The sequence below is a fragment of the Carassius gibelio genome, chromosome A17, assembly GCF_023724105.1.
Source record: "Carassius gibelio isolate Cgi1373 ecotype wild population from Czech Republic chromosome A17, carGib1.2-hapl.c, whole genome shotgun sequence".
Taxonomy (NCBI): Eukaryota; Metazoa; Chordata; class Actinopteri; order Cypriniformes; family Cyprinidae; genus Carassius; species Carassius gibelio.
This window is the reverse complement of record NC_068387.1, coordinates 24717756-24744038: the sequence shown is the minus strand read 5'-3', so window position 1 is coordinate 24744038 and position 26283 is coordinate 24717756. Positions and strand designations below refer to the sequence as shown.

The window sequence follows — 26283 nt, the reverse complement described above, 5'->3', positions numbered from 1 at the left end:
ATTTCTAGAAGGCTAATGCAGAAGAGATATTGTGTGCGTTGTTTTAAATGGCATCATTTTGAAGGATGCATAAGGAAGGATTTCTTTAATCACTTGCAAACATGGTCTGCTTCCTTTTTGAATCTTAAACTCGACAGCTGCTGCACCAGCCAATTAAGCTGCTGGAAAACTGTTGTATATATAATTTTGCTCACATTAATTTTAATTGGCGTCTTTCAAGTTAATTTTAGTGGAAACTGTAGGCCTCCCTCTGTTTTGCTAGTCATTTACTCACCCTCATGTCACTCCAAACATTGTGTGTGTGTGTGTGTGTGTGAGAGAGAGAGATAGAGAGAGAGAAACAAAACAGGAGTTTCCTAGCAGAACGTCCAAGCTGCTCTTCCATGAAGGTTAATGGTGACCACATCTGTCCCTTTAAGAAAAATATCTGATACTGTAACATGCTAAATAACTCTAGGGACATCTTTATCTCTTGCAGAATAAGTAACGACTAATGCAGAGTGACTAATGCATTTCATAATAATAATAATATACTGACCAAATAAAAGTTTCATTTATCAGGATTATTAATGTTTATATTCTATGTTGTATGAATTGTGCATTCGGTAAATGAACTGAGTTTCATATAAATTATAAATTATATTTGTTTTGGTTCAAAAGTTTATATATACGTTCACACATTTAGCAGATCCTTTTATCCAAGGCGACTTACAACTGAGAAGCATAAACAATTCATCACATTTTGATAACTTATGATAGCGATTTCTCTAGCAAAGCAGAACATCTTTAACCAAAAAAATATCACAGCTGACAGACCGTTCATTTTCTATCTTTCCAACGCTGAATAAATGCTGTTCTTGAGCTACTTTCCTTAACTCGCTTTTTTAAACGGCAATTAATAATAAGTCAGAAACACTAAATCAACAAATATGTGAAAAATGACACACAAAATGTTTATTTATTTTCTCTCACTGTGACTTCAGATTCCCTTTTCAGTCCCAGATATTTGATTTTTTTATCAGTCCTCAAATGCAAAGCATTGCCATCTGTTTCCTGTGAGAAAAACAGAATAAAAAATAATAATAATATTGCAGTATCTTATGCATGCAGTAAAACCTATAAATTCTTTCTAAACACATTTGAGCATCCTTGATGAACCAGACATCATCCACCGACCGTGTGGACTCTGTGGAGGACTGACGTCTTGTGGATTTAAACATTCTGAGAGAAAGGGAAGGAATGACATCATCTTGACTTCTGATGTAACACGGCCCATTTTCTGTCCATTTATGCTTCTCTTCTTGATACAGATGAAGCAGGGTTTCCCTGTTTACCTGCTGTGATGTTTGTGAGCAGTGATGCAGGTTGAAGTGAATGGGTGAAACCCGCAGGACGTAGGTGAGTGAATCACTGGGGTTCACTGAATATGACAGCAGTGTGGAATAATCCTCAGGATCCGGTGACTCATCAGGGTTTAGTTAGGTCAAGAGGAATCAAGTTCTTGAATGATGAATTACATGGGAAGCACCATAAAGATCATGTGTGTCAAAGATCAAGTGCCAGCTCTCATCCACATTAACATCAGCACATTCACATTAATTTTCTATGTTCTGTCAGTGGATTCACGTGTCATTTTGTCCTTTTTATGTCCTTTCTTTTTATAATATCTTTGTTCAACAGAAGAGAAAAAAGGTTTAGAACCACAGAACACTCTTTTTGTATCATTTTAATTCAATTCAATTCAAGTTTTTATGAATTTTAATGAAAAACAATGTTTCATTTATTATGTTATTAACACTCGAGAGAAAGAAACTCTAGCAGATGTTTTCTCCTAATTACACAACTGATTGTGTTGACAGTATTTAACTTAGATAAACTTGTCTAATCAGGTGTGAAGATTGGACAAGTTTATACTGAAGACTACTGTTAAAAAAAGAGAAAAAAGGGTCAGAAATATTTTTCTGAAAGCAATTCATACTTTTATTTATCAAAGACAGTACATACGTGTTACAAATGTTTTAGATTTCAAATAAATGATGTTCTTTTGAACTTTATATTCATCAAAATTTCAAAACAAATAAATGCACAAAAATATGAAGCAGAACAACATGATGTTTTCAAGGTGAATAATAATACCGAAAATGATACCAAAAAATTAGCTTTGCATCCTAGGAATAAATTACATTTTAAAAGATATTCAAATACATAACTGTTATTTTAAATTGTAAAACTTTTCCAAAATATTGTTGTTCTTATCAAATTATTTTGATCAATATATATGATGATGAGCATAAGAGACTTCTCTCAAAAACATTAAAACATCTTACAGACCTCAAACATATTAATGATAGTGTATATATCATTAAATAAATAGGCATAATTAGTCATGTTTCTTTGTATTTAATTGTTTTAGACTAATGAAACTTGTTGAATTTCTTAGAATTGTATTTAGATTAATTTCCCTTCCTGTCATTGCAATTCAATTCATCCAATTCCAATAAAACTCCAACTCCTGTACTGAGTGGAATTTAAGTTCATTAACTAAGTTTTTTTTTTTTTTTTAAGAAATTAGAATGTTTCATTAATTGAACATTATATTAAAATAGACAGCACTGAGCTGATGTCAGGTAAAGGAATAGTGCTTGTTTATGGAGGTGACATCACCATTCCTGGCGTCAGCTGCCAATGGGAGGATAAGCTTTCAATATACAGCCATAATATCTAATTAAAATTAAGAAGATGCTCCACCGGGTCAGCTGACATTTAATCAATAACAGCCGTGATGGATATATGCAGCAGCTGCTTTAAAGAGCGGTGCAGAGAATAGAAATATAATTCACTGTAGCCACATGAAAATCAATTTTGAGCCGAATGAATGGTCTTTAGAAAGGACTAAGCTTAAATCCTGTTCTCAACTATTCTCATTGCAAGGAGAGACTGAAGATAGTGATTTAAAAGAACCATGATTGTCTCTCCGTGAAGCGGTCCGGTATCACTCCTGTCTGGCTGGAGCCGAATGAGCTGTTCAATGAAGCTGATTGCATTTCACTCATGTTGTTTGATCTTTGTGCTGAATCCACAAGAGCACACATTAGATCTAAAGACAACAAACAGAGAATATTGACATGAAAGGTTATAGACCATGAGGGTTTACTCTGTCATAATGTGTTACTACTACCTTCACTCCACTTTGGAGTGGAGGACATCTGTGTTTCCATGTAAATTACATAATTAACAGACCTGGAAAATGTATTGGAAGTTTCTAGAGTGACATAAAAAAAAAGCATATACAGTAATCACCAGCAACTAAGTAATGGAAATTAATTGATTTAAGGGTGTGGGAATCATACATATCAACTTGTTTGTAATCTGACCTATAATTTGAAAGGTGCTTGTTAGTGAATCTCATAAAATAAAAGTTAAAAGTAAATGTTTACTGTGCAAAAATAAGTGAAAATATTTTCCGAAAATGTGTGAAGATTTTTTGCAAAAACAGTAGAACAATTTTCATTCAGGTATTGCTATTTGGTCAATAATTGCAAAGAAATGACAAGTTACACATTGAATTAAAATGTGAAATTTTGAACTTTGAAAAAAAAAAAATCAGGTGAGAAAATATTTTATTTTCCAATTCATTTTTCAGCAAGGATGCATTAAGTTTAGTAACAGTGAATACATGTATAACATTAAAAAAGATTTCTGTATAAATTAAATGCTTGTCTTTTGAACTTTCTATGCATCAAAGAATCTTTAAAAAGTATCAAATGAAGACTGAAATAGAACTTTCTTGTAAAACACAAACATTCCAAAAACCTTGACAAATGTTTTTGTATAATGATTTTATATATTTTTTATTTTTATTTTTTGCAATGGTCATTTATTTTTTCATAAAAATATTAACAACAAAAAAATTCTATAAAACATGCTTTTTTATTAGATAGATAGATAGATAGATAATTAGATAGATAGATAGATAGATAGATAGATAGATAGATAGATAGATAGATAGATAGATAGATAGATAGATAGATAGATAGATAGATAGATAGATAGATAGATAGATAGATTCTGTTGCATTATTCTTTACCCTCCCCCAAACTACATCTCTATAGGAGCCTGAGGCTTACTCTTATTAGACAAAAGCTTTGAGTGCAGGTGAAGACAAGTGCTTTTCCCATGGACACACACACATACACATCCATCTCATTCACACTGTTCAGCATGAGCCTGCATTAAGCAGCTATAGACAAAGAATGGAAGCACTACACATAATCAGATACAACGAGCATGGCTAAAATAAAGATAACCTTCTCATCTTACCTTCCAGTCAAGAGCAAAGAAGGCTATGGTGAAAATAATGTCAAAAGCATTCAGGAAACCTTCGGCAGAGTTGCTCGTCTCATCATCCTGAGCATGTCATGAAGCCAAAGCAGGTGTTTCAGTGTTCATGATGCTGCCCAGTTGCCGTGCCGTTCCTTGTTGTCATGGAAACAGGCATCCAGATCCTGGGCTGCTTCCCACCACATGTTCATAAAACGTTCTTCCATAATATACTGCTTTAGCAGGATGAGGAGATGGGATTATGGCTAGGCTGCTGGCTGTCATTATATATGTCAACAATAACTGTATTTTTAATAAGAGCATCTGGCTAACTCATTATAAAATCTTTCCACACATGGAAAGATTTTACATGGATGCACACATCAGACTATCATGGGTAATATTAGCCGCAAAGAAGAAACAACACTGCATTGAAATGGAAAGAACATACCCATTTAATACGTTCAAAAATTGTTTTTGTAATATATACCTGTAAGCCTATTGCAAAAGTAAAATCAAACAAACAAACGCTTTAAATGATGTTTACCTCATTAGCATTCAAAATAAAACTATCATTTAAAAACGTGTAGAAAAAATATTGCAGAACCCTTGATCAGAAACATACACAGTGCATTCCAAGCAAGATATATAACACCCTCCGAAGGGCACTTAAGAGTGAAAACAATTATAGCCTCCAAATTGAAGAGTCGTTTCAAACCGAAGTGCTGAAAACCGGCCACTTCAAAGGTCCCTTCGGAATGAAGGATTTCTAAGGGTACACTTCAGGCCCCCATAATCCTTTGCACAGGGAAGTTGTTTGGTGTCACATAGTTCAACTACTCCAATAAATATGGTGTTTTTCTGTAATACTTATACGAGCTAGATTTGGTCTACACTCAAGATCTGCAGAAATGTTTAGAAATTATGAAAAAACACGTGGCTCTTCCTGGTTTTAATCCCTGCATTCCAATGTTCATATCCTTATGTGAGATTAGAATAAGTGTGTCCCAAAGCATGAAGAGTATGCCAAACGTCCCAGAATGGGAATGGTCTAATATTTCAGGTAGATTTTTTTTAAGTGTGGATCCGTGCATACTCTACTGGCTAATATTGCCCACAATTGCCCACTGCGCTTTGGCGAAGGATTCAGTTCAGAACTACAAACACGAATAAAACCCGTTAAAAACTACAAACATGGCGAATGTGCGCAACCGACGGTCATAAAGGGGCTGAAGATACTAATAATCAACATTAACCTGGTAAAATTATTTATTTTACCTGTGTTCTTTCCCATCTGCAACAACAATTTAAACTTTTCTAAATATCCTTATGGCAGTAGTGTAGCCAGAAAAGAGACTCTGGGTGTGCATATGAAAATCTAGGTGTGCCACATTTATTGTCAGATTACTGTGCAAAATTATGGGATAGTATTTTTGTCATACTGCTTCCGTCCAACCATACTCCTATAGTGTTAATTTGCAGGTCGTGTCAAAATGTAGTTAATTGTTAAATCATTTTCTTCCAAATACGATAATTTTGAACTTCTGGTAGGATACTTGGACATTTCCAATCTCGCAACACTGTCTGTTGATGTTGGGCCCGGGGAGGGAGAGACATCCTCATCAGGTGTCACCATAGGCCTTGTGTCCGGCTGTTCATCAAGCCAAGGTTTTTTCTAAAAAAAAAATTAAGAAAGGAACTCTGCAACATATTGCTAGCTAGCAATGTGAAATCAAAAATTATCTGTTTATATCATAGACTGCTGGGGTCACAGTCAGCTGCTGTTTTCTGATTGGTTGGCAGTCCGATTGTCAGCAGATATATTTAAACAAAAATAATTAAAAATGTATATTACATTTTAACATTTTTAGCATTATTGCACCATATATTTGATTCTTATTTCTGTGCCCCTGAGAGTATGATTTAGAATGTTCAGATTCAAACAGATTTCGCGCGTTGGCTGGCACTGAGCCAGAGACTGACCGCTCTGGCTCAGCTATTGTTGTTTACTTAGAATATATATATATTCTAAGTAAACAACAATAGCCCAAGTTTAGTAAACTTTTTATTGAGACTATAAAAAATAATTCTGCATCTATTTTTAGGTGTGCCAGCTGCCACCCTGGCACACCTGTGGCTACGCCACTGTAACAATGGATGAAAAGTTTAGAGCCCTACTGATGATTAAGTCTAGAGTGTGTCCACCTTTGTGTGTGGGTCCATGTACATGCTGAATCGACAGGTACACTTACTGCTTCGATGTCCAGATCTGAATTTAAAAAAAATATCAAACATGCTACGATCTGAATCAACCGATTCGCGAACAGGCTCCGAAGTGCAAATCTGAATCAACTGAGTCGCGAACAGACTCCGATGTCCCGATCTGAATCAACTGAGTCGCGAACGCAGGCTCCGAAGTGCCGATCTGAATCAACCGAGTCGCGAACATGCTCCGAAGTCCCGATCTGAATCAACCGAGTCTCGGACAGGCTCCGAAGTGCCGATCTGAATCAACCGAGTCGCGAACAGACTCCGAAGTGCCGATCTGAATCAACCGAGTCGCGGGCAGGCTCCGAAGTGCCGATCTGAATCAACAGAGTCGCGAACAGACTCCGAAGTGCCGATCTGAATCAACCGAGTCGCGAACGCAGGCTCCGAAGTCCCGATCTGAATCAACCGAGTCGCGAACAGACTCCGAAGTGCCGATCTGAATCAACCGAGTCGCGAACGCAGGCTCCGAAGTCCCGATCTGAATCAACCGAGTCTCGGACAGGCTCCGAAGTCCCGATCTGAATCAACCGAGTCGCGAACAGACTCCGAAGTGCCGATCTGAATCAACAGAGTCGCGAACAGGCTCCGAAGTGCCGATCTGAATCAACCGAGTCGCGGACAGGCTCCGAAGTGCCGATCTGAATCAACCGAGTCGCGAACAGACTCCGATGTCCCGATCTGAATCAACCGAGTCGCGAACATGCTCCGAAGTGCCGATCTGAATCAACCGAGTCGCGAACAGACTCCGAAGTGCCGATCTGAATCAACCGAGTCGCGGGCAGGCTCCGAAGTGCCGATCTGAATCAACAGAGTCGCGAACAGGCTCCGAAGTGCTGATCTGAATCAACCGAGTCGCGAACATGTTCCGAAGTCCCGATCTGAATCAACCGAGTCGCGAACAGGCTCCGAAGTACCGATCTGAATCAACCGAGTCGCGGACAGGCTCCGATGTGCCAATCTGAATCAACCGAGTCGCGAACATGCTCCGAAGTACCGATCTGAATCAACCGAGTCGCGGACAGGCTCCGAAGTGCCGATCTGAATCAACCTAGTCGCGAACATGCTCCGAAGTGCACCCTGGCACACCCGTGGCTACGCCACTGCCTTATGGCCATTTACTTTTAAATGCTTCATCACGCGAGCAGAGAAAGACTATGTCAGAGATCTCCACATAAAGACCCACGACTGGCAGATCAACGAGCTGCTTCTTTTCTCTCGGTAGGAAGTTTAATTAAATTAAATGTGGAGAATGTTAACTGTGACGATGATTCACATGGCAGTTGACATTAGTGACAGGTTGCGACCAGTGGCATAGCCACGGGTGTGCCTGTGCCACCCACAGTGGCAGCTGGCACACCTAAAAATAGATGCAGAATTATTTTTTATAGTCTCAATAAAAAATGTTTACTAAACTTGGGCTATTGTTGTTTACTTAGAATATATATATATATATATATATATATATATATATATATATATATATATATATATATATATATATATATATATATATATATATATATATTTTTTTTTTTTTTTTTTTTTTTTTTTTTTTTTTTTTGCCACTCGGTTGATTCAGATCGGCACTTCGGAGCCTGTTCGCTACTCGGTTGATTCAGATCGGCACTTCGGAGCATGTTCGCGACTCGGTTGATTCAGATCGGGACATCGGAGTCTGTTCGCGACTCGGTGGATTCAGATCGGCACTTCGGAGCCTGTTCGCGAATCGGTTGATTCAGATCGTAGCATGTTTGAGATTTTTTTTAAATTCAGATCTGGACATCGAAGCAGTAAGTGTACCTGTCGATTCAGCATGTACATGGACCCACACACAAAGGTGGACACACTCTAGACTTAATCATCAGTAGGGCTCTAAACTTTTCATCCATTGTTACAGTGGCGTAGCCACAGGTGTGCCAGGGTGGCAGCTGGCACACCTAAAAATAGATGCAGAATTATTTTTTATAGTCTCAATAAAAAGTTTACTAAACTTGGGCTATTGTTGTTTACTTATATATATATATATATATATATATATATATATATATATAAGTAAACAACAATATACTTAGAATATATATATATTCTAAGTAAACAACAATAGCTGAGCCAGAGCGGTCAGTCTCTGGCTCAGTGAAGCCAACGCGCGAAATCTGTTTGAATCTGAACATTCTAAATCATACTCTCAGGGGCACAGAAATAAGAATCCAATATATGGTGCAATAATGCTAAGAATGTTAAAATGTAATATACATTTTAAATTATTTTTGTTTAAATATATCTGCTGACATTCGGACTGCCAACCAATCAGAAAACAGCAGCTGACTGTGACCCCAGCAGTCTATGATATAAACAGATAATTTTTGATTTCACATTGCTAGCTAGCAATATGTTGCAGAGTTCCTTTCTTAATTTTTTTTTTTAGCAAAAAACCTTGGCTTGATGAACAGCCGGACACAAGGCCTATGGTGACACCTGATGAGGATGTCTCTCCCTCCCCGGGCCCAACATCAACAGACAGTGTTGCGAGATTGGAAATGTCCAAGTATCGTACCAGAAGTTCAAAATTATCGTATTTGGAAGAAAATGATTACATTTAACAATTAACTACATTTTGACACGACCTGCACATTAACACTATAGGAGTATGGTTGGACGGAAGCAGTGTGACAAAAATACTATCCCATAATTTTGCACAGTAATCTGACAATAAATGTGGCTCACCCAGATTTTCATATGCACACCCAGAGTTTCTGACAGTGATCTGATATGTGCCAAAAGTGTGTTCTTTCTCCTCACCAGAATAAGTTCGTATAGGGACACAGCAAATGCTTGCATTTGAACACATGATGATATTGACAGGAGCAGGCCGTTTGTGCTGTTAAAACTAAAATAAATATGTGTTAACAAAACAGTTTCATACGTTTTGGCCCTTTCACTAGTGAGTAGGCGAATTAGCAAATCACGCTAACTCATGAATATAAATTAGGTCTATCTGACGTTATTTGCTAACTGGAGGGGACATGTACGTATTAATTAATATTCATGAGCTATATATAGACCACGCCCACCTCTCCACTGCCCACAGCCCAGTTTCAATAAAGCTTCCGCATTTTGTATCATCATGGCAGCCGGTAAAGCGTCCTTGGTGGCGCATGGACTTCATTTATGTGTAAAAAATAGGCTTTTGTTGAATTCAGATTTGCCTGATATTGTCAGCTGTATTAAAAGAGGTAAGGGCTTTCAACGACATTTGAATGACAGGAATGCTTATGTGATAAATGTCATTATATTCGTCTTTCCTCTTTGACACTGACATTGTGACAAGACAAGAACACCCAGTATGTTCGACTCTAAATAGGACAAATAAGAGTAACGTAATGTTAAAAATGAATTTTTCTCAAGATCTACTTCGCCACTTTAGTGGTGTATATACTCTCGTAGTCTTCTTTAACTACTTTATTTTTTATATACTTGACTCTTGTCTTTAATGCATGTCACTGTGATTCAAAATCTATTATGATTATATCGTAATTTTATTTTGTAGGACATAATTTACATAATTTATCCTTTTTGTTGATCTAGATTTTTAAAATCAATGCTACAGACAACAACCCTTGTTAAAACTGAACTCTTTATTCAAAGACCTATCATTATACATAATTATACTCCTATACCTTTGTTTTTAGCTTTATTCTTCATGTTAAATTTTGAAATATTCATGCATTTGTCATTTTTATCGTATTTCTTTATTTTTAAATTGTGTATGGAGAGTTTTTTGTTTTAACTTCTAGTTTTGGATCTGTTTTTAGTTATTTTAATACTACAATTAATTGCTTCTGTTGTCCTCATTTGTAAGTTGCTTTGGATAAAAGCGTCTGATAAATGACTAAAAACATACAAATAGTTAGTGAAGTACAACCATTGTGACATATAATCACTAGAAATAGCAGGTTGGTGTTGAATAAGGTGCAGCCACGCTGATCTTGTTTTATTCGTGTTTACTCATGAAACATCATTCATCTCAATCTCATGCAGCTCTTTTCTGTCTTGCAGGTCTTGCCACAGGTGTGCTGTCGCAGACGGTTGAAGTTCCCAGTGCCACAACCTCTCCAAAAAGCAGTTTTGGTGGACCGTTGGAGCATTACAACAGTCTCATTCGAGATGGACAGTTACGAGAAGATCTGCAGCAGAGAGCCGCTTTAGAAAAACTGGATCAGATGCAAAAGGATCTTCGAGGGTACAGCAACGAACACTCAACGCTTTTCTCAAAGGTAAACCATGCAAAAAATCGTGTGTGGGCTAAAGCAGCCAAAATACACCCTGCAGATGTTGAAATGCACTTATATTAACACTTCTTTTACCTCCACAACAGTTCTTCTCCAAGAGAAAGCCGCCAAAAGGTTATTACATATATGGAGATGTTGGTAAGTTCTGTGGCATCATGTTGTGGCTCAGTCAAACCTTGTTGTCTTGTTATGCTCAGTTTTGTTATCAATGCTTGTTTTCACATTTTTTTCATTCTCTCAGGCACAGGGAAAACTATGGTTATGGATATGTTTTATGATCATGTAGAGACTGTGAAGAAAAAAAGGGTCCATTTTCATGGATTCATGTTGGATGTACATAAACGTAAGTTTGTGTATGATTTATTTTTGGCTGATTGTAAATATATCTTTTATTGAGTTTTGTGCACTGATAATTTGTAAGGTTAATTTGGTCATTTTTAATTAATTGGCTGATTTATTAACTTATTTTTTACTGTATTTAACTATTAGTTGAATTGATTTTGTGACAGCCTCGTAACATTTGGTTAATATTAGACCACTGACACAACACATTTTCTCACCAACATAACTATTATTTTTCATTGTGGTCTGAAATGGGCACTGTATATCTTCAATGTTATCTAAGCTAAAGTCAGAAAATGGCTCAAAATGCATTATTTAACAAGAATGAGTGACTGAAATATTCACAGAGCACCAAAGTGACTGCGTATCAATTCTAAACAGATGCAAAAAAAAATAAATAAATAATAAATGTCCACACACTGATATAACTGCTCCATACATTTTTTTTATTTATTGTTTGTCAGGCATGGAAACGAAGTCCTTTTGGTCGAGACGTTGCAATAAATAAAAAAATTTTTTGGAGCAATGGGACATTATGTCTGTTCTTTGCTTTAGTTTGTCTCCTGTGTTCTGTGCTTGAGCCCTGTTTGTGTTTGTGGAACGTGTGCACCTTTTTTGTATTTTTGAAAATTAGTAAAGTCACAATTATTTGCTTTTACTCAGATGTTGGACTCATGTTTATATAGGGATCCATCGGCTCAAGCAAAGTTTGCCCAAGAGAAAAGTGGGTAAAATGGCGAAGGCGTACGATCCTATCGCACCGGTGGCTGAAGAAATCAGCGAGGAGGCCTGCCTTCTGTGTTTTGATGAGTTCCAGGTGAATGTGTTACTTAGTAATTGTTGAGTTGAAATCTAATCAAGCTTTGTGATCGCTTCAGTGTACTGAGATCTGCTTCAGTTATCTTTCAAATCCATGCAGTGACAATCAAAGGGTTACAGAGAATAATCAGGATTGATTTTTAAGGTTTCTTTTGCTCTCTCTGTTCATTAGGTCACTGATATTGCAGATGCCATGATTCTTAAGCAGCTCTTTGAGAACCTCTTCTTGAATGGGGTTGTAGTTGTAGCAACGTCCAATCGGCCTCCAGATGGTAAGAAGCAATGAATCCAGCTAAACTAGTCTGAGTGTAGTTGTTAACAGCCTTTCTGTTTAAAAATGTCATGTTTAAAGGGGTCATGACATGAGAAACCAAATTTCCCTTGATCTTTTGACACAGAGGAAGTCTTTGTATGCTTAATACATCCTGCAAGTTTCATAATTTTCATTACTGAAGGAGTCATTGTTTACAATAAGATTTCTGTGTCATTCCTGGCTGTGGAAAAATAACATGTTTGTAGACACTGCCAAAGGATCCCGACATCACAGAAAAATAGATTCTGTTTATTTTTAGTAAACGTCCCAATCAGGACCGTGCTAATTTATTGCGTGTGTTCAGTACATTTCACCGTTGACTGTTTTGAGACAAAAATCGCAGTTTGATGCTGGCTTTGCCAAAATATTTTTGCTTAAAGATCAGGCTGTGCCAACTGTTCTGGACCCAACAATGATGCCACAAACCGTAAGTAATGTATTTTATGTAAAAACTATTTTTAAAACCGTTATGCATAGGCAATGATGTTAGCCAATCATAAAAGTGGGCGGTTACACTGACCTCAGTCCGTTTCAGTTTCAGAGGATGAGAAATGGTGGGAAAAGGTCATAAATGACTCATTACAAAAGCGTTTTGGATGAAAAACTATTATAATTACACCTCAGGGATATAGTATATCATGATAAGATATGGTAAAACATGTCATGACTCCTTTAATTCAATGTGTTACTTGCATTTTCTGTTAGATTTTTTTTATGACGTTTACTAGCAATTTCTGATTGAAGATTGATTTGAAATAAATCATGCACAATTTTTTTTTTTTTTTGTTCAGTGAAGCCATCACACAATGTGCAGTTTCTTTCAGTATGTCTTCGCTCCCAATTTCCAGTTTGTTTGAGCACAATATCTTGTTTTACAGATCTGTACAAAAATGGATTACAAAGGGTGAACTTTGTGCCTTTCATTGCTGTGCTAAAGGTAAGCACTTCAGCAGCAGGTGTATTATCTGAAATATAAGTGATGTTTATTGGTGTTACGTACTGTACTTAAAGGAATAGTTCAGTGATAAATGTAAATTTGCTGAAACTTTACTCCCCCTCAGTTTGTCCAAGATGAGTTTGTTTTTTCATCAGAGCAGACTTGGAGAAGCTAGCATTGCGTAACTTGCTTACCAATTGATCCTCTGCAGTGAATGGGTGCCGTCAAAATGAGAGTCCAAACAGCTGATAAAAACATCACAATAAACATTGAAGTAATCAACACCACTCATGTCCATAAATTCTTGTTTTGTGAAATTAAACGTTTTTCTTTTAATTGTGATGTTTGTGACTCTGACGGCACCCATTCACTGCAGAGGATCCACTGGTGAACAAGTGATGCAATGCTAACTTCTCCAAATCCGTTCTGTTGAAGAAACAAACTCATCTTGGATGGCCTGAGGGTGAGTAAAGTTTCAGCAAATGTTCATTTTTGGGTGAATTATTCCTTTTAATGTCCTTGTGAACATTTGGGAATAAGGTCAAATGATAATGTAGGTTAAGTTACTTTCTGTTAGAAGTGCTTCAGATAATGCTGTGGTCAAATGTCTTTTAAATAGGAGTATTGCCAAACACTACGTCTGGATTCTGGAATAGATTATCGGAGAAGAAATTGCCCTGCAGCTGGAAAACTCTTCTACCTGTAAGAAAATTAATGTTGTACAAAATGAGATGCTGCATTAATTTAGTGGTCAACTTTTAATCAGTTATGCAAGTTCACTACTTTCTTTAATCAAAGACATGCATCTTAAACATGTTGAGTTGTGAAATTTCCATGCCAAAAAAGAGCTGCAAAAGTAATGAAAGTATTCAAACAATCCAAACTCCCAGTGTTGCCTGGGTAAGTCAGAAAGCTCCATGTTTTGAATCTCATATGAATCGCTCCTGTTGTCTTAAGATGGGGTATCAAAAATTATTTTAACATTGAAAGCATCACATGCTTGGCTTGACAAGTAAATGTTATTGCTTTGACCAAGTATTAATGAATAAAAAGACTATTATGAAGTGATCAATTATTTATTAAATATCTCTGGATCTAGTTCCAGTGAACCTGATGTTGATGCAACACTCGATAAGCTGTTCGATGAGATGGCCTTCAAACAGAATGACAGTAAGTTGGCTGTAATGTGTTTGCTAAATAACAAAACACACTTGTTTAATTAGCTGATGGTTTAACAGTAAAAAACACCCTAACAAAAGAATTTCTATGGCAGCCCATTAGTTGTCATATTGCTACAGATTTGAATGTAGGTTTCCATTATGTGTGTGTAATGCATCCAGAATTTTGTTCTTTGAACTTTTATATTTTATGTAAATTTGATTAGGTTTTTTGTATCACAGTTACTCGGCCCAGATCTCTAAAGGTACATGGAAGGATACTGACACTTGCCAAAGCATGTGGGACCATCGCAGACTGCACCTTTGAGGAGCTGTGTGATCGAGTAAGCTTGTTTCCTATGTTGTTTCACCATCCTCCATTAAAATGAACTGATTTAAGTATTGTGTTGTTTTTACTTTTAGCCTGTAGGAGCTAGCGACTACCTGGAGATCTCTGCTGTGTTTGACACAGTTTTCATCAGAAACATTCCTTTGCTCACTTTGAACAAGAAGACGCAAGCCAGACGCTTCATAACTCTCATTGATTCACTGTATGAGCACAAGGTAGGTCGTGAAACACTTGTGATTTCTGTGGGAAGGTCTTAAAGGTCCCTCTCACAGTTCGGTGGAATATCTCCACAGGTTCGAGTCGTGCTGCAGGCCGAAGCTCCATTAGATGATCTGTTTGTTCATGAACATCACGACCATCATGACCATCACGACACTCATGTTTTATTGGATGATCTGGGCATTTCAAGGGTAATTTACAAACTATTTCCTATTGAATTTTTTTGAGAATTAAATAAGGAACCTGAATGTTGGCTTTGGAATTCTATTATAAATCTGAGAGAAGCCAATTAAATTATATCTGTCAATACTTATACTATTCAAACGTTTGGAGTTGGTAAGATTATTTTTTTCTTTGTTTCTGGAAGAAGTGTCTATAGTAAATATTGTGCAGTATCATTACAATTTAAAATACTTGTTTTCTATTTGAATAAATATTAAAATATAATTTATTTCTGTGATGCAAAGCTGAATTTTTAGCATAGTATAGCGTAAAAGTATTAATTTATTTTTAAATAGTCTTACTGACCCCAAACCTTTGTTGCTTAATAGGACTTGGCAGAAAGAGAGTCATTAAATTACTATTGAGATTGTTTGATTTCGTTATGGTAGGTGGGGTGTGCTAAACTGTCATGAAATTATTGGGAAAAAAAAAAGAAATACTCCAAAATAAAACCTCTTACTGGTCTTAAAGATGTAGATGAGTTTGTTTCTTAATGGGAACAGATTTGAATCACTTGAATCACAATGCTCTGCAGTGAATGGGTGCCGTCAGAATGAGAGTCCAAACAGCTTATTAAAAACATCACGGTAATCCACACCACTTCAGTTCACAGTTCTTGTGAAGCCATTTTATTTATTTTTTAGAAAAATAAAATTAAAACTAGATGTTTTTAACTTCAATTTGTTGCTTCTGTCTAAAACAGTCCATAATCGGTAACATTGCTTTCTTTCTCTATTGAAAACAAACTCCTCTGCATCTTGGCTGACCTGTGGTTGAGCAGGATTTTAAGAATCCTTTGATCTTTAACCTTGATGTGACAATCTCTTCACATTAATGGGCGGCAGTGATTTAATTTTCTCTTTCAATGCATCAGGATGCCGGCAGCTCACTGGCGATCTTCACAGGAGAAGAGGAGGTGTTTGCGTTCCAGAGGACTGTGTCTCGCCTTACTGAGATGCAAACAGAGGAGTACTGGGTTGCAGGAGATCGGAGCTCTAAGTAGCTTTTATCACTACTAACTCCATGTACAGCGGCCATCTCAACTATCATAAGACTCAGCCTCTCATGAGGTTCTGGGATCAACTCCACTTTGATTTGGTGAGGACGGTATTTTAATCAGAACTGTATGGAATAATGCTGCACTTTATAAACGCACATGCAAATATGACTAGCCTCTTTTTGAGGTTTGGTCTTGAAAGAATGCAAAGGTTTGTTGAAGTTTGCTACAGATGTTTTTTGAAATCAGGCTCCTTTCTGATTATAAAAATGGTTTGTGGAATATTTTATTGACAACCCATAGTTGTCAAACAGCTGATATGCAACCTATTTAAGATTGTTTGCATTAAAATGATTTTTATTGATGTCTGATTATTCTGAAGCTTTCTCTAGTGCTTCTGTTTCAGGTCTGTGATGTTGATGTGGTTCATTCATCATTATTTGTGTCCAAAACATAAAATGAGAAAATTAGTCATGTATATTTTGTTCTAATGAAGAAGAGATGGTCGGAGGTGGTTTCATTGGAAGTACTTGCTAAATCAGCTCATATTTAGGATTAGGGATTTTAGCTAACCCCAGATTTTAAGGAATACATTTTGGTGTGTATTTCGACTGTAGCACACATTGTCCATGAATGATTCCTCAAATTGTGTGATTTGTTGAAGAAAAGTGTGCAATCACAGTTACTTTTGACTTGCAACTGAACAGCAATAGCTTTGCATGAATGGTCAAAAAAACTATCTATCTATCTATCTATCTATCTATCTATCTATCTATCTATCTATCTATCTATCTATCTATCTATCTATCTATCTATATATATATGTTATGCTTGATTTTCATTAAATGAATTATACATATAAGAAGCCTACTCTTAATAGTCTTAAAACCATTTAATTTTTAATCTAAAAGTTATTTTTTTCGTTTTGCTTTAGAAATATGAGATTTTCTGTTTTTTTTTTTTTATTATTATTTCCCCAGTCGCATTTTCTTAAGAGAACGCCGTCTTATTTCTTTCTATCGAAAGGCACGTAGTCTGTCTAGAAGCCATTTGTTCGAGAGAGTGTATAAAATAAGAGCTTTTGCGATGGCATATCTGTGTGATGTGCAGATGACGTGTGTGTGATATTGGGTGGTGAGCTCTTTAAGAAGCAGTTCCTCCGACTGATTCCAGGGGGCGGATGTTCTTTGTGTTGCTGTTCTTCTCAGTAGTTTGCAGCGGAGCAGCAGCGCATTAGGGGCTTTGGCAGTGCTGGATCGCCCGGGTTGCGGGACTCAACGTCCTGCTCCGCTCCGACATGGAACAGGGATCATGGAGTTTTATTGGGAAAAATCGTGTGTGTGTTAGGACTCATTCGTGCTGATTTGCAGCAGGACGGCTGTGGAGGTATGGCTTGATCGTTTGAGGACACTTTCGCGCACGTACAGCCCTTCTGGTCGCTTTAAATCAGCGATTTTAAAAGGCGCGCAGCTGCGTTCCGAAACAATGTAACATTCGCATTATGATGTAATGTTACAATGTAACACATTCGCGGCGCGACGTCATGCAACAATTTACCTAAATCTACCGTCGGCTCTGTTCCATTCTTTATGCTTTTGAACCACGGAAGCTCATTAAACGCGTCGAATAGCGGCATTTTCGCTAGTTTCGTCGTTTATTTAATGCTTAAATCTAACGAGATTTATAAACTAATACTTCGGTGTGCTGGAAGTGGCCATGGATGCGTTTGTAAATATTCCTAAACATCTCACGACATCAATTCGATTCCCTAAGTGTCCCGCAATGAAACGTGCACTCTAGAAGTGACCCATTGATGGCATGCACGAGGCCACTGCTGCTGTTGTATTCAGAAAACCCGTCCATACATCATTCATTGGAAGAAGTTGAAGAAATATGGCAGAGGAGATAGATAAGCCCTTGGCTGTGGACGTCGACATAGACCCTGATTTCGAGCCCCAAAAAAGGCCCAGGTCCTGCACCTGGCCTCTGCCCAGACCGGAGTCAAATAGTGGGAAAGCAGAACCAGCAGATGTGGGAATCATTCCTGAGGAAGAGGTGGATGAAAATGGCACTGACGATGATGCACAAGCATCTAGTGGCATTGCAGGCGCATCAAATCCCGTCAGTGTGACAGAAGGAAACCAAGCTCCTGATGCTGCTCCTGCTATAGAAACCAGTGCAGCCGTCAGTGATAAAGACCCATACGGCTCTCTTGTATCTTCCCAACATGCTCTGCCTGCATGCAACGACTCCAGCATCAACGGTCTGATTCCTCAGCAGCCCAGAAAATCCTCTGCCCGCAGGAACGCCTGGGGAAACTATTCCTACGCTGACCTCATCACACAAGCCATCGAGAGCTCGCCCGAGAAACGGCTGACATTGGCCCAGATTTATGATTGGATGGTCCGGAATGTGGCATACTTCAAGGACAAAGGTGACAGCAACAGCTCTGCAGGATGGAAGGTACGTCAGGTCAAAGAGACGGGCTGGTTTTAACAACCTCGTCTTGCTTTAAGTGCATGTCAGGACTGTTAATGTTTTCAAATTCCATTTGTTGCAGCTAATAGGGTGGCTTTGAGGTTAATTGGGACATTTCAATGGCAAAAAGTATCCAATTTACCAGAATTCACCCCTATAGTTACTCAGTTCTTACAGGGTGCTATAAAGATGCTGGAAATGTGGACAAGTACAGTAGTCGCGTGGTTTGCTGATAAAGAGCATGCTGTTGTGGTCATGCCAACGGGCGTTACAGCAGATGAATTGAAGAAGGTGCCTCTGATAAAGAGCTTTTAAATGGCTGAAACTATTGAAGTGTGATGAAAAGAATGAGACCCAGCAATATTTATAACCGTTTCACTAATCATTCTTTGTATGATCATTAGGATTGCAAATTTTTTTGTGAAAACAAACAACAAAAATAAAGGATTTATACTCTGCTCACTTTTTTATTTTTTATCAGCCCTGTTTGATTTGAGGGATTATCTTGGCCTGGAATGAAATCAAGTCTAATGGATGCTCGAGCAATCCATGTGCATTCCTGCAGATGTAAGGCTGTTGTGCAGATATCACATTTAAAAAGATGACTTGACAGCTTCACAAACTAGACATACAATTTTTATACACACACACATATATATATATATATATATATATATATATATATATATATATATATATATATATATATATATATATATATATATATAACATTTATTTTTAGTTTGTTATTCCTTTATTTACATATAAATCAAATTGAGAAATGATATTATATATTGAAAATTTGTTGTATTTAATATTAACACAATATGCATCATTTGAATAACTTTTGCCGTTTTTGTGTAATCATTTGAGAGCCAATGTATATTTTATACATCATAATGATAGCAGTCCATAGTAACATGTAGGTTGAATGTTTAAATCCTGTCTATTTGCTAAAACAGACATATAGGTGATTCTGTTAAAAAGGTCCAAGCAGATTGTTGGAACAGTCAGCCGTACTCAGTGCAGATAAAGCCATCGTGCAGAGTGTTTGCATCTGCCTGCCACTGAACGAGGAAAAAAACAGAAACCATGGGTATATCGTCAGTGTCAGGGTTGCCATTGGCGGTTTCGTCCCCACCTCCACTTCTGATTGGCTCTTGGCTACAGCATAAGAAGCAATCAGCTGACTGGAAACTATGTAGGTCAGTGTGTAGCAACGTGTGAAGAGCTTCGGTGTTTGACTCTGAGAGACAGCATTGTGTGTAAACTGGCGGCGCTCCAGTGCTGTTCTGAGTGGTGCTTTGCTCAAAAGAGACTGCATCATGGCTTTCAGATGATTTCAGCCCCTCTTTTCCTCTGAGTAATTTTTCATGGTCCTGTGTAGATTTGGATTTTTTCAGTGCTACATACATTCACATAATCTGACACTCTACTTAAGCAGTAGGATACCAATGCAAATTTTATGAAGGGGTAAATCTCATGAAACCTGTCAAGATTTTAACCTCAAAAGCATTAGGATATAATTAACAGAATGTATGTGAAATATCTATGTAAAAATATCAGTTTTAATTGTTATTCCAATTGCAGGAAAATCAAACATGGATAAATTAGTTATTCTAACTGCTTTGAACACTGATTCAATTTGTCATTGAAGATTGACTGTTCTTATTCCAAGTCTAGTTGGTAATGTTCTGTTTTGTAATAAATGTTAACAAACAATCTGATGGATGTCTTAGATTAGATTCTCAATCCAATCAATTCAGTTAGCCATTTTAACAAAGTAGAAAATGGAAAACTGCTTGCATACTTTACTTTAAGAATGAGTTAGGAAACATGTTCTTCTTGGAGAGGAGAAAGTTCTGTATTAAATTAAATTCATTAATGGACTTGGAGAAAAGGCATTAATGGAAGTGAAGTGTCATGAGGTCAGCCTATTCACTCTGAGAGGTTCAGACACAGGTTGGTAAGGTGACTCTGTCTGATTGACTATTCATCAAAAATGAAAAGCATGTCTTGCTTCTGAATTTTATCACATCCATTTATGCTGCATTATGGATTGCTGTACCTTCTGTTCTGCAGTCCGCATTAATGCAGCTTCACTTCACTGCACTCTTAAACTTTTCACACAAGTGTGGAATTCTCCATTAATCTTTCAGCTTTCTCTGCAGTAGGATGCATTTTTGATTGTTCATAGGGTGTATTACTACCTTGAATATCCTGGTTGCTAAATGTGGTGGTTCATTAGTGATTGCACTGGTGTGTCTACAGAATAGCTTCTTTTTTTTCTTTTTCTTTTTTTTTTGCAAATGCCAAAAGCCGAACACTCAAAGTTACCCAGATGAATTGCACAGTGAAGACCAATTATCTGCTCAGCCCAACAGACAGCATAGAGTGGGTTGATTTACTTGTTGATTTGGTGTTGACCACAGAGACCAGACCAGTTTGAACCGTGTGTGTGAAATTCAAATGAGAACAGTCCTTTGCTATTTTCCTAATATATTCTTTTTTTTTTTGTTTAATTAATTTACTTGTTTATTTGTTTATATCCTTATTAACTAATAATCAGCTAATCAAGGTCTCTTCAAAAAACACAAGCAGGTTGAAAATGAACTTCGCAGGTCAATGGTTCCACAGCAGCAGGAGTTGAAGACCTAGGCTTTAAATTCTTGATCTACACAAATGGACTCTATTGGTCAGAGGGGTCACATGACTCTTCATTCTCTGGTTAAAGCAATCAAGTCAGAGTGGCATTGTTCCTCACTTAGCATTAGGCCATTATTCTGCTTCTTAATGACCAGATTGTTAATATTAAACCAGATGTGAATGTTTTAGGCATGTCTTATTTTGCACAGCTCATTATCTACTCTTCTCTTTTTACAGAACTCAATACGACATAACCTGTCACTCCACAGTCGCTTTGTCCGGGTCCAGAATGAAGGAACAGGAAAGAGTTCTTGGTGGATTGTCAACCCTGATGGTGGAAAAGGGGGTAAAGCTCCACGGAGACGTGCTGTTTCCATGGACAACAGTAATAAGCTCATCAAGAGCGCCCGTGGCCGTGCCGCAAAGAAGAAGGCCGCTCTTCAGGCTACTCAAGATGGAAGCTCTGAGAGTTCCTCCAGCCTGTCCAAATGGACCGGCAGCCCGACCTCCCGCAGTAGCGATGAGCTCGATGCTTGGACGGATTTCCGTTCCCGCACTAATTCTAATGCAAGCACCCTAAGTGGACGCCTTTCCCCAATTCTGGCCAACCTGGAGGTGGATGAAGTTCCCGATGATGACTCGCCCCTGTCGCCCATGCTGTACTCGAGCCCTAGTAGTATGTCTCCATCCACTGGACTAATAGAACTACCCCGTCTTGCTGATCTTGCAGGAACCATGAATCTCAACGATGGCCTTTCCGACAACCTAATGGATGACCTTCTAGATAACATCAGCCTGACAGCTTCCCAGTCTCCGGGCCAAGACGAGAGTGGGGCCAACCTACAGGGAAGCCCTGTGTTTACCTTCAGCTGCTCTGGGAGCAGTCTGGCAATTCCCTCTGGCAGCTATGGCACCAACTCCATGTTTAGCCCTCCATCCGTCACTGGCCTGAGGCAGTCTCCAATGCAAACGATCCAGGAAAACAAGCAGGCCACGTTCTCCTGCGGTTCCCTCTTTAGTGATCCAAGTCTGCAGGACTTGCTCAGCTCCGAGTCCAATAGTCACAGTGATGTCCTTCTTACTCAATCTGATCCGCTAATGTCACAAGCCAGTGCCTCCCTTTCCTCCCAGAATGCCCGTCGTAGTGCCCTGTTGCTGCGTAATGACCCTATGATGTCCAATCAGGCTGGGCCTGTAGGACAACTGGGGCTAAAGAAGGTGTCGCCATCTGGATGGTGGATGAACTCTGTCTCAAGCAGCGAGTCAGACTACCAAAGCTTGATGAAGCAACATCTCCAACAGTCTCCCTTCAGAAGCACATCTATGCAGCTCAACTCTTCCGATTCATTGTTGGCAGGTCTCAATGGCAGCATGACCTCCATTCAGTCGGTGTCTCAGGACCAATTCCCATCTGACTTGGATCTCGAGGCATTAAGTGGCAGTTTTGATTGTGACATGGATGCCATCACCCGCAATGATCTGATGGATGCTGACAGCCTGGAGTTCAGCTTCGATTCGCATCTCATCTCCACTCAGAATGCTAACCTGACATCAGGGAGCTTCTCCCGTACCAAACGAACCTCCTCCCAAAGCTGGGTACCAGGTTGATCCAGCCAGTCCCAGGAATGTAGGGATGGGGCAGAACACTGCATTTGAGCCAACTGTCCACTTCAAAGCAACTGTACATTATGCTGTAGAAAAGCTACTTGACATCTGTTGGAATGAGTCAATGTCAATGATTTACCCAGTTGGTGTTGTAGTTTTGTGGCTGTATGTTTTGTATTGCCATGATTGAGGCTGGTTTGATGGACATTGTGAAGAGTTTCAACAAATTTAACCTTGAAGTGCTTGCAGGTTAATCTAAACGCCAATGACAAGGTATTGAACTCGGCTGCTGGAATACTGTAAGCGCAGTACCATAGAGAGAAGGTTGTTTATATATGAAGGCTTGGCCAACAGTACTTCCCTTAGTCCATCTAGAATACAAAATCCGAAAGCATTTCGGAGTTTGAAAATAGTCGGGTCAGTTTGAAAACCAATCAAATATCTTGAATACTCATTAGTAAACCGGGCTTTCATGAAAGCAATTGGGAATGTGGAAAGAGTTGTTCAGTCAGAAACCAAATGAGAATCTTGAATTCTCTTTGGTCAACTGTACCTACAACAAGTGGAGGGTCATGGAGAGAAGGTTATCAGTATATGAAGTCTTGGGCAACTGAACCCAAGAATCCCATCTAGAAAACTCACCACTGCGTATGAGTTGACTACACAGTAAGAATCTCTTATGAAAGCATTTGGGAGTGTGGAAAGATTTGGGTCAGTTTGAAAACCAAGCAAGAATTGTGAATTAGTCAACTGGTTCCTACGGCAGATTGCACTGCAGAGAAATGACAAATATTCTCTTTTTTTTGGTAGTGTCACTTTGGCAAACCATTGCATTTTCGTCTAGGCCTGTCGTTGTGATACTTTATCCCCATTGAAAGTCAACTGTAGTCTATAGATAACCTTAGTTTGTTGTAGTTTCTCGTAACCGTGATCAATATTAATACATTTGTAGTCCTTGAAACAAACACTTGCCTTTTGCCAAACTAGTCCTCAGGACAATTGCAGCAATGGCTTGTTTACAACACAAACTCTTGAGAATGTTTCTGTTGTCTGAAAAATTGCCATGAAAAATGTCTCTTTCTCCAATAATTATTATTTTTATTTTATTTTTTTGTGTGTGAAGCTGAAAAAAGGGAAGAGGTTGTGTTTTTGTGAAAACGGTGAACAATATATTGTTGACTCCTTTTATGGAAAAGAGAACTATGATATGATGATAAGCTATATATTTAATGTTCTGCTGTATGAAACTAGTTGGTCAATGTTTCCTATGGATTTCCTAACACAACCTGTGCATTTATCTTGCTCTGAGTTCTTGAACACGAGCATCTCCGCCACCTCTAAACTGCGATCACTTCTGGAGTCAACCATTTTAGATAGATTATGAGCTAAATATTGGTATTTCTTTATGTATATACACACACACACACACACACACACACATAAGACCTCATTCATGAAGTCATGGCTGTATAAATGGTTTGTAAAATCAATGTTTTTTCTTTTAACAATTTACACATCTCTAAATAGTTCTTAAATAGTTGCATTCAATGCCATTTTAGTGTTTTTGTGCATTTACTGTACATTGACATGCATGCAACAATTTATCTAAAAGTAGGTTTACAAATTTCTCTTTAAATCATACATTTCTTTTGTGCTTGTATTTCATGAATGAGGCCCGTAGTGCTTATGTGAATGTGCTGTACACTAAAAATATATGTGTCTATACACATAAATATTGGATTCGCTCTACAGATAAGGTATATTGACAGTTATCAATTTTGGAACGTTGATTAAGGACCACTAGATGTTTGTGTATTTGTAGCAGGAAAAAAAATGAAGTTAAGCGCATTTGGTGCTAAGTGAAATTGTGTTGGATCAGTACATATGGCTGGCATGTCACATTCTCAGCATTTATGTGTATATATCTACACAATGGCTGGTGCTAATGGAAAGTGTGTAGCAGTTGTGATGGCAGTGTGTTTTAAACATCCGTATAGTTTTTAAAATGAAAGGCAGCCACATTGTAGTATTACAGTCTGTATGGATAAGCTATGTAAGAAAGCTCCTATGTTGTACTGTATTTAACTGTTGATCTTGAACATGCCAGACAACCAAATTCAAGGCTGATTAGAAGTAATGCAGCTACTCCGTTTGATGAAATAGTAGTGCCATTCAGGGACAACTTGCAGATGTTTCAGCAGTTACACCTAATGTTGTTTTAACATCACATTGGAATGTACCTTTTGTTAAGGTTAGATTCACGCCCATAATTTTCATAAGCTTCTTTAGCACTGATTTTTTTTTTTTATCTGCTTTTTATCAGCCAGAGTCTCAGAATTTAAGATGACTATAAAAAGTGGATTGTGCTTGATTTACCTTTGTTTACTTCATATTGTGTAATACCTTTTCAGCATTATAATTTGCTGCCTTTAAATGTTTTCAATTCAGATTTTTTTGCTAATAATTTTTTATTCATTTTGAAAGTGAATCTTAAAGAGGGAATTAACATGAAATGTGAGAACGTAATCTGCGTGTGTAAAACCTCAAAACAATTGGCCATTTGTTATCGTCCACTCAATGTTTGCTTGACTTTACCTTTGTATTTCAATTTGGATAATGTACACAAAATACTGCAAGGCAAGGTGCATGTAAATAAAGCTTGTACAACACAATGCATTTCTGTAGTCTTTATTTTAATTTTGTTGTAACAGAAGCAAGTGATTTTAAAGGAGTAGTGCATTCAAATGAGACCCCTTTAGCACTGGAAGGAGCAATATACATCTATTTTACCTGGAAGCAAAAGATTGAAGTTAAAGACAACCCTGAGGAGCCATTGGTGAGCAAATGACGTAATGCTAAATTTCTCCAAATCTGTTTAGATGAAGAAACAAACTCATCTAAATCTTAAATGATCTGAGAATGAGTACATTGTCAGCAAATTTTCATTTTTGGGTGAACTATTTCTTTAATGCCTGTGCATCTGTCTGATTACCAGATTGGAAAATGTAATGCTTTTAAACCGTTATTTGCGTAATTGCAAACAACATGCAATGAGCTCTAAGGGTCATTTGACAAACACCCTTTCATTTATTTGATTTTGGTGGCACGGTTTTCTATGGTTCATGAATGCACATAGAGTTAATTTAATGAAAACCCTGCTTACTCTCCAGGCCATAGCTCTCATCTAAAATACTCTTTTTAAAAACAGAACAGGGTTCACACTATAAATTCTGTAGGTTATGAGGCTCATATTTGCTCAAACACATGCATTCAAATTTCTCACCCCATTTTCTTCCTGTGAAGCCCCAGTTTTGACAGT

At 37.8% G+C, this 26283-nt stretch overlaps 2 protein-coding genes across 2 annotated transcripts; both read left to right on the top strand.

Moving 5' to 3' along the window:
- The first annotated feature begins 9671 nt into the window (after positions 1 to 9671).
- On the top strand, positions 9672 to 16599 carry afg1la (AFG1 like ATPase a). The gene is made up of 13 exons (XM_052530409.1): positions 9672 to 9824; positions 10648 to 10865; positions 10967 to 11018; positions 11122 to 11223; positions 11909 to 12039; positions 12214 to 12313; positions 13233 to 13291; positions 13911 to 13993; positions 14391 to 14461; positions 14692 to 14792; positions 14872 to 15012; positions 15091 to 15207; positions 16113 to 16599. Exons 1-13 carry the CDS (start codon positions 9716 to 9718, stop codon positions 16239 to 16241), a joined length of 1413 nt encoding a protein of 470 aa, XP_052386369.1. The 5' UTR covers positions 9672 to 9715; the 3' UTR covers positions 16242 to 16599.
- A 1019-nt stretch (positions 16600 to 17618) lies between these two features.
- Positions 17619 to 25636, top strand: foxo3a (forkhead box O3A). The gene is made up of 2 exons (XM_052530407.1): positions 17619 to 18698; positions 21597 to 25636. Exons 1-2 carry the CDS (start codon positions 18129 to 18131, stop codon positions 22965 to 22967), a joined length of 1941 nt encoding a protein of 646 aa, XP_052386367.1. The 5' UTR covers positions 17619 to 18128; the 3' UTR covers positions 22968 to 25636.
- The last annotated feature ends 647 nt before the right edge of the window (positions 25637 to 26283 follow it).